Source organism: Drosophila santomea, chromosome 3R (assembly GCF_016746245.2).
Source record: "Drosophila santomea strain STO CAGO 1482 chromosome 3R, Prin_Dsan_1.1, whole genome shotgun sequence".
Taxonomy (NCBI): Eukaryota; Metazoa; Arthropoda; class Insecta; order Diptera; family Drosophilidae; genus Drosophila; species Drosophila santomea.
The window spans coordinates 23,870,803-23,887,593 of NC_053019.2; the positions used below are offsets into that span (position 1 = coordinate 23,870,803).

General features: G+C 43.2%; 1 protein-coding gene across 1 annotated transcript in view; it reads right to left on the reverse strand.

Moving 5' to 3' along the window:
- Window positions 1-25: 25 nt before the first annotated feature.
- Window positions 26-16,791, reverse strand: part of LOC120454273 (protein toll) — a 43,864-nt gene continuing 27,098 nt past the window's right edge. Inside the window, exons 2-4 of the mRNA XM_039639437.2 lie at window positions 15,807-15,927; window positions 3,430-4,669; window positions 26-3,326 (exon numbers count right to left, since the gene is read on the reverse strand). Of these exons, the coding sequence (XP_039495371.1) occupies window positions 1,268-3,326; window positions 3,430-4,649 (3,279 nt within the window). The 5' untranslated portion in view covers window positions 4,650-4,669; window positions 15,807-15,927 and the 3' untranslated portion in view covers window positions 26-1,267. The remainder of the gene's footprint in view (window positions 3,327-3,429; window positions 4,670-15,806; window positions 15,928-16,791) is intronic.

Sequence of the window (16,791 nt, forward strand, 5' to 3'; positions counted from 1 at the left end):
TCGGGGCAAATGAAAAATGTCGTGGTTTTAAATTTTTAAAATATATTTTATTTGCGTTGTATGTGTGTTTCATATACAATTAGATTTAATGTACTTATACGCATACAGAGTAAATGAGTGTGTGTCTGCATAAATCTGTAGGTACCTTAGGTATTACATATCAGAGACAATCTATAGCTTAGACGATATACACATACGTTAGCTTAATTACATTTACGTATCATAGACGATATTCTGTTTTCGTATGGATGAAGAGCTAACCTAATTGTTTGGTAGATGACATGATAGTGTGTGTGTCCACTGAATTATGTCTTCGGGCGGTATGTACTTATTTATATAGCGTCGTTTAAATGGGCGTGAGATTACAGTTGATACTAGTGATAGTTGTGAGTAGGACCTTGAATCTGCTGTGCGATACGTTTTGGAAAAGTACAGAAATCATTATCCATTCATTATGTACAGAGACGGGGTGTGTATGCAATCGAATATGAATCCTTGGGGTCTATATATCTAGCATACGTACATACATACAAAGAAGGCAATTTGTATTTCATTTCGGCTGCTTTTGTTGCGTTTGTTTCACACAATTACAGAGTCTATACTACTATTTGGATACGTCGTATGTGTATTGCAAGTGGTTCACCTAGTTGTAGGTTGCGTTCTAACAAATAATAAGTAGCTAGTTCGAAATAAAGCTCGATTTGTTCAAAATTCAGATTCCCATTACGTTTGAGATTCTGTTCAAAAGTAAAATATAAATAAAAGTGGCCATTTCAAAAGGTATTTTAGCATTGAGCTATTCTCAGTTTTGTATGCGGCAGCTTGCAATAATCCTAGTGTACAAATAATTACTTAATAAATGAGATTTTTATGTCTACAAGAGTCACAGGGTCTATGCTAAGCTTACATATAACACTTAAAACAGAGTGATGTGGTAAAACTAGCTTGTGTTTCCAGCTTTCCTCAAACTAATCATTTTTGTTTCATTTTTCGTCAACAAAGGCCACATGAAATATTGAAATTTGAAATTTTCACTAAGTTTTCTTGGAGCTTCTACAAGCGCTACACAAGATATTTAAACCTATAAGGGGGGCGACTGTTACATGACCAAACACGAGGAAATCGATAATATTCTTTAGACTTTTTACATTCAGCTGGGTGCTTACACCGCCTCGTCAGTGGCAGTGGTCGTCTTGGAGGCTTATCTTTAACGGAACAATAGCTCATCATCGGGATCGAATTGGAACAGCTCCGCCTTCTCCCATTCCTATACGTCGCTCTGTTTGGCATTCGTGTTGATGATGAAGGCGCCGTTGATGTGGCCATTACCGTGCGACTTGCCATTGGGTGTGTACAGATTCGTCAGACCGTTCTTGCCGTTGGCAATCATTATGGCCGGATGCGGGGTGACGCCATTTAGCTGCGCTACCAGCGGATTCTTGGTAGACTCTGCCGGCGGCGTGGTCAACGGCGGCGTCACCGGCGACGGTTTGATCAACTCCAGCTTGTCGTCCGTGGAACCTTTCAGCGCCGACTTGATTAGCGCTCCATTACTGATATTGCTGATGCCCCTGCGATGTGGCATAGCATATCGCAGCCTATCCCAGAACCACGGGTCGCCCCACTTCAGGTAGGTGTTCATCTTTAGGTAAGCCTTCAGCTCATCATCCAGCTTCTCCACGTCTCCGATGTCCGAGTAGATGATCACAATAACGCGCGCGCGTCCTTCGTCCAGTGCCGATCTATGTGCCGCCTTGAATTCAAGGCGCGACCACTCCGATTTGATGAAGTTCGGGCTGAGCACAATAATAGTCCGTCTTGAGTCCGCCACGGAGTGCATAATGTTCTCGGGAATGTAGCCGCCCACCTTCCAGTCGCGATCGTGCACACACAGCTTGAACTTCTGAGGTCCTTGCTCCAGTTGCGGCACCAAGTAGTCCTCAATGAAACTCTGGTCCTTGTGCGAGTACGAGATGAAGGCATCGAACTTCTTGTCCTTGTCCAGGTCCTCCTCCAAGATAGGCCAAGGCCAACACCCACCTAAATTATTGTACCACCAAATCTTGATTTCCATCTTGTATTTGTAGTACAGGGCCGCAATGAGGCCGACTATAAGACCAGTCAATGCAATTACCAAAGCCAGGGCTATGAGCACGCCCTTTTCCGCCGGACAAATGTCGTTGGTCGACAATTCCACCATTCGAGTGGGCACTTCGGCGTCCACGCACATCATTTCATTGCGATCTCCAATCCTTTCGAAGTTGTCTTGGGTGAAAAGGAGTAACGGCTTGGCGTTACAATCACACATCCATGGATTTCCGGACAGCTGTACAGAGCGCCATTTCATGGTACGATTAAGGAAACCCAGCACGGTGTCGTTCAGATTCTTCAGGTGGTTCCAACTTACATCCAAATGGTTCAGATTGGTAGGCAGTTGATCCACGTCGATGTTGGTTAGATTGTTGCCAGCCAGATGGAGACTAGTGACACTTTTATAGCCAGGTGTATTGGCCAAAGGCAGTCGGAGCAGTGTGTTGTTCTCCAAATGCAGCTCCATTAATAGCATGTTTTTAGGCAGATTGGGCAAGCGGGGAACATGAGTCAGATTGCCACTATGGCAGTTGATGACGAGTGCAGTGTCATAGGTTCGCACATGGCAGTCGCAGCCGCGCGGACATTTTCTATACTTGGGATCATCGGATAAGTCCAGCGGACAGAGGAGCGTCTGGGGTTTCACCTTTTGCACTGGAGTACCCTCCAAGGCATTTGGCTGATTGCAAACCAATCGGTCTGTGCCTAACTTGAACTGCTCGGCATACGGCGGCTTATGGACGCCCCTAACCAGCTCGATAAACCAAAGGATTGTACAGTCGCAGACCAGGGGATTATCGTTAAGATCCACATGCACCAGATTACCAATGGAGCTGTTGTCAATGTGAGCATATTTGGGCAATGCGATACTTCGTATCTTATTGTGCTTCATGTTGACATGCAATTTGTTCTGCGATAGAAATACCAGATCCTCGTATCTCAGCGAGCTAATGTTGTTGTAACTCAAGTCCAGCTCCCGCAATTTGAGCATCGTGTTCTTCCAGTCGTTGTAGACGAATATGATTGAGTTGTTGCGCAGATTAAGGGTCAAAAGGTCGACCATGTACCAAAACGGGGAGTTGAGCTGGTACTGGATCGTAAGATCGATATCGTTGTGATCCAAATGCAGATGTCGCAGTCCCCTGGTGTTGATAAAAGCCATGGTATCGATGGTGCGAAGTCGATTCCTGCTCATAACGAGGCTCACTAGGTTGCTCAAGCTGCTGAATATGTCGCTGTAATTAGAAAACAAGGAAGGTTACATATTTTACAATGATAGTACAGTACGTTTATAGGCGTTTGCCTGAAACTAAAAAATAAACTATAGAATGTATTTACCCGCTAATGTCGGTGAGCAGGTTATCCTCCAGACGCAGATCCGTCAGATTGGTGGTATGACGAAAGAGTGAGTCCGGCAGATGTGTCAACCTGTTGTTGCTCAAGTCCAGGCTCAGCAGGTTCACCTGATATTTTAGCAAAGTGGCGGGCAGAGTGCTCAGCTGGTTGTCCCCCAGCGAGATGTTGGTGATCTGTGTGGAATGCTCGAAGAGATCACCCGGCAACGTTTGCAGATCCGCTCTCAGTCGTAGGATCTTCAGTTCCGGCTGATTGGCAAACAGTTGCGATGGCAGTGTGGCAAGGGGAACGCGATTGTTCATCAGGCGCACCTCGTTCAGGTGTCTGTTGTGCTCGAATAGGCCCTGCGGCAGGGAACGGAATAGATTGGCGCTCAGATTAATATCCGTGACATTCGTGAGATGGGCGAACACATCGTGCGGCAACTGCTCGATGCCATTATCGTGAATATCTATGCCCAGCAACGAGGTGGCACCTTCGAAGTCGTGTTTAGTGAGGTTGTGCAGTTGATTGCTCCACAAATTCAGCTGCTTCAGCTTGGGCATCTTGCCGAAAATGCCACGCGGCATTTGTCGCAACTTGTTGCTACCAAACTCAATGGACTCGAGATTCTCCAGATCGTCAAACAAATGCGTTGGCATTTCCTCGATATTTGCCCTCAGTTCCAGATGACTCAGATTCCGCATATCTGACAGTAAGTTGGCGGGAATGTGTGTCAGACGACGGGTGGTGAACCGGAATCGCTTCAGGCCATGCAAACGGTCCAAATGCTGCCGTGTTATGTTCATGCCCAGGTTGTCGCTCTCAAAGATCAGCGTCGTGGGCGAGACGATGCCCAGATAGTCCAGGATGCTGGCAATCGGCGTGTGACCGGGCAGCATACACCGTCGCATCTGAACCCTGTCGACCTCACCAATCCTCATTTTCTTCGGCAGCTGCTGGTAGTCCGTGGTATCCGTCAGATTGCACATGATCTGTACGTAGTCATTGGGCTGGATGGTCAGCCTAAACGTGGGATTCTCCGCGTTTGCCGGGCAAATGATTTCATATTCCGACATACTGGGTGCACACTGACAGATGCCGTCGATGCTAATCTCAGTGCACGCATCCCGACCGAAGGATGCCTCAGTTGCTGGCCACTGGATGAGTTGTAGGATCACCAGCAGCAATGCCAGCTCGGTAGCCGTCTTAAGTCGACTCATGATGAACAATTATGGGTGCACTGCAAAAAGAGAAATTAAAAGGAATGATTAGAAATGTGTGGCAGTCAATTTATAGAAATTATCATTCCATTGATATTCAGTATGATTAATTATAGGCTAATTATTCTATGAAACTGTTTATAGCCTTTATAACGTACTCAAGGTGATTTTCCCTTTAGTGCACACTCCGTAATTAATAGGAAGAAAACTTTAGCGCATTTGTCATTCTCATAATGACAGTCAGAACAGCAAATGCTCGAAATGTAATGAAAAGGCTGCGACTGGGAGGCGGTATTAACATTTACGTAATTCTACGAGTATGAAAGAGAAATAAAACTGGATACAAACATTGTGCCATTGCCAAAGTGGAGTAAATTTGGCAAATGTGCTCATTGCACGTCGGTGCGTAGAGTCCTTTGAATGCGGCTTAATCACGGGACGGTTAATTAAGCGCGAGTCAGAATTTTTGACAGCCCGTTCCAAATATTTCATTAGCATCACGCATACGCCGTGTGTGTGCAGAGGAGCAGAGGCCGAAAAATGAAATTAATTTAAATGCCAACGTTTTGTGGGGCTGCAAATCACAGGATGACTCCTGGGCACACACAAAGCACCGGACGAGGAAACCTAGTGGCAACACAACTCGTGTATAAATATGGCACGAGAACACATCCTTTTCGCCTCTCGGAGTTCGCTTCCTCTGCCATGTTGCATTTCATGGTTGGCTCACCTCGAAACCACGCCCAACTACTGTTCCCCCATCTTCCGTCCTCCGTTCTCCGTCTCCCGACTGCAATCGCCATACCCTGTAATCCCGGCTGCTGCCCTCTACCTCTGTGTGTGGTGTAATTACGGTCAGGGAGTGTATAAAATTTTGTAAAACGCTCTCTTCATTTCTTCGTCCGTTGACTGGCGACCGACATCCTTTCGTCCTGTTGCTCCATGTGGATAGTGGAGCACTTTACGGTCTTTGTGCATTTAATGAATTTGTCATGCGCTCGAGTGCTGCATAATACGAGATTTTTGCCAAAGCTCGGCGAGAACTTGAGCTAGCAGCTCAGCCCACAGCTGCTTCCTTGACGTCCTCTCAATCTGATGGTGACAATTTAATTGTGTCCATTACGTACAATTTGAAAGGAATTCAATTAAAAGTTTTTTGGCTTTCTAGCTGTCGCTCCTAAAATCGGCAACTTTAGGCCATATTCCATTCACTGTCAACTGTCCCATTAGCCAAAGAAAGCGGAGAAAAAAAAGTCTCGTATTTTTCCATCACACCCCCCCAGAAGCTTTTGAATGAAATTTTGATAAGGCAATTTAATTATGCGCGCTGTAATTTGATTTTCAAATTGGTGACTTTTCCTCATTAATTAGGACATTTTCCAAGGGTTGGCCCCTGGCTGTGCAGCTTATATTGATTTTTGACTTCCCACTTCACAATCTGAGTTGAGCTTCGATAACTCGCAAAATTTGATCAATTTCTGGGCAACTGAAAAATCTGCAACTGTTGGTCATTTCAGCTGCTGTTTGCTGATGAGAGAACAGATTGGTAGATGGATAGACAGGTTATTTGCTTTGGAAATCGAAATATGGCTAAATGCTGATGCTAATAGTTATTGCAAATTGAAGGCATTGTGTCGGCCAAGTGTTTGTTGGCCATCAGATGGTAGATATCGAGCATATTGCCCTTAAGCTATTAGATGGCAAAATAGACAAGCTTTGTTTGGGCCACAGGAGTTTTGGAACTCGACACCTTGTTTTTGCAACGGCAAAGAATCCCTCGTCCTGGCCAACTTCAATTTGGCATTAAACTTTAAGCTTTAAACTTTTCACCCAATGAGTGGATCCAAACTACCTTGGCCCACAGTGTTTTGCCTTTTAAATTTCTTCCTTGGCCAAGTCAGCCAGTCTGTTTGCCGTACGAACTGGCTATTGTGTTGCTTTTCTTGGCAAAATTTTAAACATTTATATTCACTTAGGAAAATTACTTTTCGCTTTTATGCCACGCTGGCCGTGTAAATATCCAGAAACGACCTGAAACCTGGAACCTGGAACCAGGCACCACCTACAATCCGAATTGATATCCCGAGCGCGTTTTGTTTATGCAATCTAATCTGGGGCGGATTGTGCCCCGGTTTGTTGACATCTTGCCCGGAGCGAAACCACCTTCTCCTGTTCCTTCTACTCAATATGGAGCAACAACATTTACATTGGGCAATCAGGCTAGAAGTGTGGCCTTTGCTTGCTGAACTTTTTGGGGCCGTGCCAATTAATTGAATCCTGCTCTGGCACCCAATTTAATCCCGCCAGGCAATTAAAAATAATTGCTCATTTCACACAAACTCACACATATACACATATACACACACATGCTGGGAAATTATGAACACACATACCTGCGCAAGCGTTACGCTCGATTTAAAATTTTGTCTTGTTTAATTAGACGCTCGGTGTCGTTAATAAAGGTTAACGAAGTTTTGCCAGAGCGCAGATTTTTCACACATTTTCACACACACAGCGCACACATCTCACAGGATGAAGGATACTGAGGGGAAAGCTCAATACCAGCACGTAGTAACCCACACACACACACACACACGCAGACAGAGAACCCATGAAGATTCACAGACATTCCAGTTGAGTGCGCATTTTTGCACTCACATGCTCACTTCCGGTATGTAACGGTACTAAATTCATTAGGCACACTAAATTACAACCGCAGGCATGGCACAATGAGGTTGTGTGGGTAGAATTTGAGTTTAGGTGCTCCTTTTGGAGAAGGCAGCTCATCGCTTCCACCTTGGATTTTTATTGCTCACCCAAGGAGTACACAATGTAAGCCTTCCCGAGAGGAAACCCCACTTCGGTATGAGTGTTGGTGTGTGTGTGTGGGTATCCAAGACCGATGTTTAATAGTCGTACCGCCCGCAGGTTGCTCTTGGAAAATTGGCTTTCGGATGCCTCCTGCACAGGAACCACCCAGCCAGACATTTAATGGTTAAGTTTTCTTAATGCTCGACTGTCGGGATTACGGCAAATGCCAAAGTGTTTAAATGGCGTTGACATATTGTTCGCCCTTTAAATTAATTTTTGTAATATCAAGAGGAAATACGAGTAACACACACACACACATTGAGCCCGTTCATCAATCAACATGACTAATTACTACAATTTCTGCCAAGCGGCAGCAGCAGCAGCCACTCCAAAGCTTCTAAGGAGCAGTAAGGGAAGCAAAAACAAAACATATAAAAAAAAAAAAAAAAAGCAGAACAAGTTGTTTAACAATTTCTTATTAAAAACTTACAAATGCTTCAGAAAAGTTCGTACAAGCATGTGAAGTACACTCGAGGAGGTGGAGAGGGGGAGAAAGGGCGGGGTCCTTCGACCATTTTCCATTTTCCATTTCCTAACGCCTAGCCCCTAGCTGCTAGGAAACCGAAAGTCTGGCCAAGTGCGGTTTTTGTATCCCACTGCACTGGCAATGTTTCATTTTCCCCCATTTTCAATACGAATGTATGTATGTGTAGACATATACACATAGCATATGTGTGTGTGTGTGCGGCTGCTCGGTTGTTTGCCAAAGGATTTCAATTCCCCCAAAAACTTTTGCAAGTCTTTTGGCCCCATGTTTCTGGTTTTACAGGCATCGCCTCCAACACTTTGGTGAACAGGCGGCAGCCGAGACATGTTTATATAGCCAACCAGATGGGCCAATGTATTGCCAAACGGGAGCTTTAAGTAAACATCTGTGTACTCCACATCTTAAGATGTTTTTCTGGGATGGATTGGGGGGAGGGGGCGGCATGTGAAGAGTCTCAAAGCGGGTCTTAATATCGCAAAATTGGAAACTGTTCAATATGTGATTGTGTGATTGGCAATGTTGCACTGCTTTTCTTTCCAATACAATTAAATGAACGATTGCAGTTCAGTAAGTGCATAACAGAAGAATATTATTCAGAAAACAAAAACGAGTATAAGTGTGCAAAAGCTTTATAGCCACAAAAGAAGTATCTCCAAAATAAATGCATATTAGAATTTATTTAAAGCATAAAGTGCACAAAACTGAGAGCATGTATTCGAATACATTCAAGTGTCTCAACAATATAATTTACAGTGTTAAATGTCAAGTCTGGCATTGTGCGAAACCATTCATAAATATCTAGTTGCAATTAATACATATTGCTGTGTGCCTTCTAGTGAAAGCCAGTGATAAATGTTGAACATCTTCTTGGAATTGCTCCCAAGCTGCTGCTGCTCCTGAGCTAATTATGCACAAACATAGCAAAGGTTGGCAAGGTTCGCAAGGTTAAGACATCCTTCGAATGAATACATTAAGTCCGCATTCATTATTTATGGCTTACACTTACCTACTCTTCTGCAGAATTTCAGCCGAAGCGCATCCAAATTCCAGAGGCAACAGAAGTGAGGGCACGAGTGAAACGAAAGTGCTGCTGGTGCCGCAATGAAGCAGTGAATTGAAAATATCTTGAAGCTGCTTATGCTGTAACGCCTTTGCGTTAAGTGCAAACCGCCAATGGGCGGGATGAGTGTAAGAAATGCTGGCATTTAAATTTAAAATTTCTATTAGTAAATGCATCAGCAGCAGAGCTCAACTTTTGCGAGAAGGCGCAAGTGAAGTGAACAAAAAACCCAACTTCAAAGTCAGCGACAATGCCAAATCCATAAGATACTCGCTCACTCATTACTCTTGCCAGCTGCACAGCTCACTGAAAGTTCAAGTTACGCCAGACAGCTAAGCAGATGAAAGAAAAGGGGTTAAGACCTGATTTGCGCATTCCAACCCGAGACCCGCGACCCGAGACCCGACACTCCCGCATATATCCCAACCCAGCAAAGGGCCACTGCCTCTTCAGATCTCGTTGAAAGCCAGCTCATTGTCTGGGAAATAGAAAGGCAGTAAGGCGCTGCTGCTGCTGCAGTTTTTTTTTCTGTTTTTTTCTGTTTTTTTTTTTGTCATTTTCTTGGCAAAGTGAGGAGAAGTCGCCAAGTGAAAGGCTTTGTAATGTCATTTGTCTGTTAATCATGTTGTCGTCCCAAGTTTTGCGCAAAGTTTTAAGCATAATGCGCTCGTGCCCGAGACAAATGCAAAAACTTGTTGAGCCCATGGTAATGGCAGTGGAGCATTGGACGTGGGGCAAGGCGGTGCAGGAGGAGCACCACTTGGGGCAACAGAAGGACCAGCAAGCATGCGTGACGCATTCAAGTTTAATAGGCCCCATTCTTGTTGGCCAGGTCGATGACGATAAGACCGTGCTGATGGTGATGATGTTGATGACGTTGATGATGATGATGATGATGATGATGATGTTTTTGCTGCACAGCCAGTTGTTTGCCGTGGCAGAAAACGCAGAAGCGCCAGTGGTCGATTGTTTGCTCTGTGGCTCTGTGCTTCGCATCTAGCCCAAAGTCACTCAAATGAATACTTTGCGGCTGACTGCTCCGCTCCTGCACTCCTCCACTCCTCCACTGCTCCTCCGCCCGACCATCACTCCACTGGCTCCTTGGCTCACTTAGCGCACATCCTGTCAGCCCAGGTTGATGTGGCCGGCCATGTTTAGATTCGGTGGATGGGCAAACATTTAACGTAAATTGATTTCCACTCGCCAGGCGATGACGCACTGCAAACAAGCTCAAGAGCATGCACACAAAAACCATATATACCTTAGTTTTCCTACTACCAAATATTAATCTTAAGCTTTAGGTTTTTGAAGAGATGACAACTAGGTGAAATGAATTATTATATAAAATTTCAAATCCCAGGATCACAGCGTTTCTTGCTGTGTGGCAAGACAATAGCTGGAACATCTCAGCGTCTCTGCCCCGCTTCATTATGCCAGCACCATCAATCTCCCTGGCCAAGTCCACTCTTCCACTTGCAACTTGTCATTTCCTTAAGCTACGGAGTTGCTCAACTAGAGCGCTCTCCTCGGGCGGCTAAGTAAATTTATCTGCAGTTTCCACACACGCACAGTCCATCACATAAATAAACAACTCGACGTCGGGTGGAATGGGTTCTGTTCCTCATTGCTTTACTGTACTGTCTGCTAGCTGCTGGCTGCTAGCTGCTGGCTGCTAGCTGCTGGCTGCCGGCGGAACAGAAATAGAAATAAAATAATAGACACCCAGTCCGCATTCAATTTGGCTTCACCTCCTTGAGCCGCTGGCATCGTAAATGGAAATGTCGTCCATTCCACGCTTGGCCAGCGTTCATTTAAACAGCGTTTTATGGGCCCATGCGATGGTTACGTATGGGTATCTAAGTGGCAGGCCCTCATATTGTAAATAATACAGCAATATGCTGGGCAACCCGAACCTATTTAAACCCAGCTATCCAACGCAGCTAACCAACTCATCCAACCCAACGACAATCCGCCCAATGTGGCCAAGTCCGATTGCCAGGGGACGCACGTGTACACTTCAATTACCAATGAGGTTGGAGGCGCATCTCGTTTCTTTGGGGAGCCGGGCCAGGACAGGTTTAATATACGACCAACTACTTAATTTTTCGCTGCATTCAAACTTTGCCGGTCGGTCTTTCGGTCCCTGAGCATTTTTATGCTTTCTTGATTTCTATTTATTCGCCCTGTCGTCTCCATTTATTTGCTGTTGTTCCTGTTCCTGTCCACGGCTGCTGGTCCTCATAATTTTCGCTTTGTTTTATTGTATGCAGCTTAATTCGCCGGTCGCCAAAACAAAACCAAAACTCCGCACTGCCAACTCCCCTTTGGAAATTTGAGTCACGTTTAAAGTTCTGTGGCCCTAAATGGCATGCTTGCCATGATTATGGCCGCCGAATGTACCCCACTTATAGGCCGATGCCGTATATAGCGCTAATTGTGCACATTTTGCGCTTGTTATAAATAATCGCACAAGACCCTGCTGTTTGTTGGCCATTTAAGCTCCGGTTATTGCTTCGTTTTGGTCGCGTTGTTTGTTCGCTTTAGTTCAATAGGGGCCGTCATTTTCTTTTTTGGCCAGCGCAGTTGGTGGACCTAAAGTTGTAGCTGCGATAATTAAGACACTTTAGCTGGTGGTGCCAATTGTTCTTAGCTTCTTTCTATGAAAGAATCATTGAGATGTTTAAATAAATACGCATGTAAACACGTGAGGAAGGATTTAATTTATTACAACGCTCATTACTTTTTAAGAGAACCCGTTCATTTTTCTGCACTTGCCCTAAAAAAAGCTGTAGTCAAAACCAAAACATATTTCCGCGTGACGCATCCGAATTTGGGACACAAATGGAAAAAAATGAGTAAAATCATGCCATGCGAATGGAGTTATCTGTGACGGACTTAATCCCAATGCAATATTTATTTGTAAGAGCACTGTTTTGTGTGTATATTTGCACTGATTGCTTTATGCAACGACTGCACATAGACAGGCGGACAGACGGACAGGCAAACCGTCACCACATCCGATGAATGTCCGACTTGGTTTTGCAGTGACCAGAAAAAAAGTATTGATTGCCCTTCATTGTCGGCCGAAAACCATACGATTTTGGCACTTTTTGTCCCCATTCTGATTTGGGTTTTTATTGTTACGATATATATATATATGGTTAGATTGGAGTTTTTTCGTTGGACTTTTGGCCTCTGGGGCTAGGCATTAAATATGTATAAACAATGATAGATTTTGGCCTCGCTTTGATTAACATTTAAAATGGACATTTATGTTGATATATATATATGTATTGTATGCTTCACACGCGTTTATAGAGACATTAACATTTATCAACAAAATTTACTGAGAGTGCGGATGCTGCTTAACATAAATTTACCAATAGCCGCGAAAATGCAGGATGTGCCCCCAGGACAATGCCGGCCGCAATGGCTATAAATAAAGATTAAAATCTCTGAAATGGTCACAAAAGTGCCTGGCACTTCATTTCAATTTATGTACATAAGTATTCATATATATGCCGATGCACCACTCATTCACACACACTCACATATTCGGTGTGTGTGTGTGGCGTTGTGGAGATAAATCAAAAATCTCTGCCTACTTTTTGGGTGTCACAAGGCTATTTTCCAGGACTCTGTCAGTATTCAGTGCTCCCTGTTTGCATTGTTGCCGCACAATAAATGCAATTTCATGTTTCAATTGCAGAGTTAAAAAAAGGGAGATTTAAAGTCACCAGCTATAGCAACTACAACAAAAACAACAACCAGAAGAAGAAGAAGAACAACAACAGTTGTTGGTGAAATGAAAATCAAAATGGCGACGACCGAAGTGAAATCATTACGTATACGCAGCGTTGTATTAAAATTCACAGCGTGCCTTGTGATTTTTATGCACGCGCGTTCACTTGGCTCCTTCGCCCCGCATTTTTATGGCCATTAAATCAAAGTACAAATAAAAGAAAGTAAATAAAAATTTCGTTACAGCCTTAATAGATGGGGAGGGGGGGTGCAGGGTTTCCTGGCCTTTTGGTTTCAAATGAAAATGAAAAGCTGAAATCTTGTCATAAAAATGCGCGAATTCGTAAAGTGCACTTTATGCGCAACGTTTGTGACCAACACTCGAACTTAATGAACGTTCCATGAGGACTCAGTGGAAAGTGCATGAAAAACTGAGTGAGTAAGAAGTGCTGATGGCTGCACAGATAGTGGAACAGTGAGTGTTTGTAAAATCAGGTGCTATGTGGTGTATTACCTCACACTTTGCTGTACTAAAACTTTTAAGAATAAGCTGAAATTAATTACGAGTAGTTCCGTCTGGTAATAACCCCTTAATTATATTTTAATATTTCAAAACAGCAGCTGCCATAAGCACACAAATATTTTGCATAATTGTTGGCGTCATTCCCGTGAATACCGAACCAAAAAATAATTTGATGGTAATTCACATGAAATTTGTACATTTACATATTTTCGCAATGGGCTGCGCCACACATACAAAATATTTCAGTTGCAGGACCAACATCACCAGGAGCAGCCCCATCCGCTTGGCTGCATTAATTGGTTTTTCGTTAGAATATATATTTTCTGGCTAAGAAGGGCGGATGAAGATGGAATTTTTGGGACGGGGCGGGCATGCGAGGTGTTGAAACTATGCATTTCATATGCAAATGCAAATTTAATGAGCTTTAACTCGATGCCATCCATGTGCGGGTGTTAATTTTGTGTCTGAGCGTGTGCGTGCGATTATGCTGGCAAAAATATTTTGTTAATTTTTAATTTTAATTGCAGTCGCTTGTTTGAAACTTTATTTTATTTATTTATTTTGGGCTGGCGTTGAATTTTGCATAATTATGTACTGGCCGGACTGTCAACATGGCAAAATGGCAACATTTTCGAAATGGAAATAAACATTTTATTATTTATTTGTCAAATACATAGCCGTCGAGTTTGTTTCGCTCGGATTGCAGCTGCATATTTGACGCTTGTGTGTTTTCTGTAGATTTTTTTCCATTTCTTTTTTTTCTGTTTATTTCGTATTTTTGAAATTGGTGGGCGTGTGACAGCGCATCAATTAAACTAATTGTGCATTTAAATTGGCAAATTATTGCTCGATCCTTAATCATAAATTATTTATGCAATCAATTTGCATAAAGTCAAATAAGCCGTGCACATTGTGTTTGTCCTTTCGCCACGTGGTCGCTGCCGCCGCATTTGGTGGGTCAAAACGATGGTCAAAACGGACGGACTGGCAATGCAATTTAAATTTTGTATAGCCGCTTTGCTTATTCTTCAGCTGGGCCAAATACGCCATTGGCCTTCGTGTGTTTTGGCCCACGCTTTTATTTTAATTTGCGGTCAGCAGCCGTTGCCGTTGCCTAGCGAAAAGCAATTAAGTGGGCTCTATAGCTCGTATTTTCTAGCAGCGCGTCAAATTGAAAACCATGCGCGAAATTTAAACATTTTTCACCAATTTTTTTTTCCTTCTCTGGCTTGTCAGTGCTCGGCTTAAACGCAGCTCGCCTGGTCAGCTGGGTTTTTTCATGACCTCTTCTAACTCTGTCAAAATTTAATTAAATTCTTCAGCTCTTTTTAAGCCGCAGGGATGCACTCTTAACGCATAATTTGTCCACCAACTCGGAGAGCTACTGCACTACATGTGGCATATAAAAAAAACAGGGCTTTTGCAGCTAAGCTGCAAAATATATCTGAGATAGCTTATATGTATTGCCAGAGTGTTGCATACTGCTTGGGGCAAGGTGTTTCTCTGCGACCATTTTTTTTTTTTTTTTTTTGTGGCAATGCAGCTGCGGATGGCCTTTAAACGATGAACTCGTGAGGCGTGTTGTGATACAAATAATATGATATTTGTAAATGTAAGCTTATGTTGTACTGAAAAATACCAAGTGTCGTGCGTGACAGGATTTCTCTATACTTTAAGGACCTTTTCACGCTTCCACATCTAGTGGCAAAAGAAAAGAACAGAAGTACATTAATAGTGGCCGCCGCGGCGTTAAGCCTTTCAGCCATTTTTTTGTTCTATTCGTTCCGTTTGTTTTTAGACGCCCATAAAAGTGGCACTGAAAATGTTTTAAAAGTGTTTTTCCTTATGCAACACAGCGGCGACAAAGTGTTTGTGGCGTATACGTATATTTTTTCGTGTTCCTCCGGTTGACATTTAAAAAAAAATGGCTGTCACAATGCATTTTCGCATTTTGCATTTCGCAAAAAGAGCGAAGGAGATGGTGTGGCAAGAGGTGGCAATAAAAAAGTAACAACAAGTGCCAAGTGTGGGTGTGTTAGTGGGTGTGTGTGTGTTTGGTTGTGCGCCTGACAGTGAGTGTAAAGAGTTATGAACTCTTCGGGAAAAAATGCAGAAAATTTAGAAGTGTTGTGCGCTCTTTTTGGCAATGTGCTGCACATTTATGAAAATAATTGCGGTTTTCATTTCCGTTTTTATTTTTGTTGCCTTTGTCTATTTTCTACGGCAACCCCATATTTATTTAATGCAATTTATTTATATTTGTAGTTCGCTTTATGCTCAATTACACACAAAACCACAACAAAACAAAAAGGTTAAATGAAAACGGTGCTCAAATTGAATAATATAATATTTAATGATATATAAATAAAGAGGGGCTATTTACCCCCTATGTTGGCCGGATATTAATTTTACAATATATAATGAATATTTACAAGTAGCGCGGTGAAGGCAGAATTAATATTTATTTTTACCTACCTTGCTCAGAATTGTCCTTGTGGGTTGGAGAAAGGTTGAAGTGTTATCCTTGTATCCTGGCGACCACTACAGATGCAGCTGCAGCCGGTTGAACATTTTTAATGTATTTTTAAGTAATTTACTGCAAGAAAAAGCGTGAAAAATATGCAAATTAGCTGAGAGGTCGCAGACAAGAGGATGTGTGTAGGTGAAAGAGTAGGGCATCTTATTAGCATTCCAAATGACTGGTGTGGTGGGGCCATTTCTTCAGAGACTTTTCAACTTTTAGCCTGCTAGACAAGTGGCATACATACATGGGGGTGTGTCATTATGACACTAATTATGTCATACATACGCACAAGTGGCAAACAAGCCGTGTCCATGTGTGCCTTCAAGTGTGTGTTCGGTGTGCACACGACACGTGTGTGTGTGTGTGAGTGTGTGTGTGTGTGAGCCACTTAAATTTCAACGCATACGTAATGCCTATTCATGAGCGATGTCGCCCACGTTGCAGCCGCTTAAGGGCGTGGCTGGATGTGTATGCTTAATTTAATTAAGCTGGCTGTTACTTAGAATTTGCAATGCAGCCATAACCGCAAACAATTTGCAAGTCAAGAGCGTATAATGCAGACAAGAGACGGCCAAAGGATTACGTTGACTGAGTGCTGCTGCAACTTGACATGAATCACTCGCAATGGGCAATGTGACTGGAATACGAAAAAAATACCCTTTGAAAAGAATATTCATTCAAACTTTTACAATAATTTTATTCAATTTTATTCAATTTTATTCAGTTTGCTCTGCATTTCGGGCCAATCGAATGAAATCGAAAAAGCATTCTGGTTGGGCAATACGAAACAGTTTCAAGAAAATAATTAAGAACTAAGCCCAGATTGCAAATAAATGACAAAGTTCACCCGGGTCGAAATGGGAAAGGTCGTGTTCTGTAATTCGGTTATTTCCTGCCTGCCGTCTGCCATGTGAAAAAAGGCAGCAGGGCCAGGGG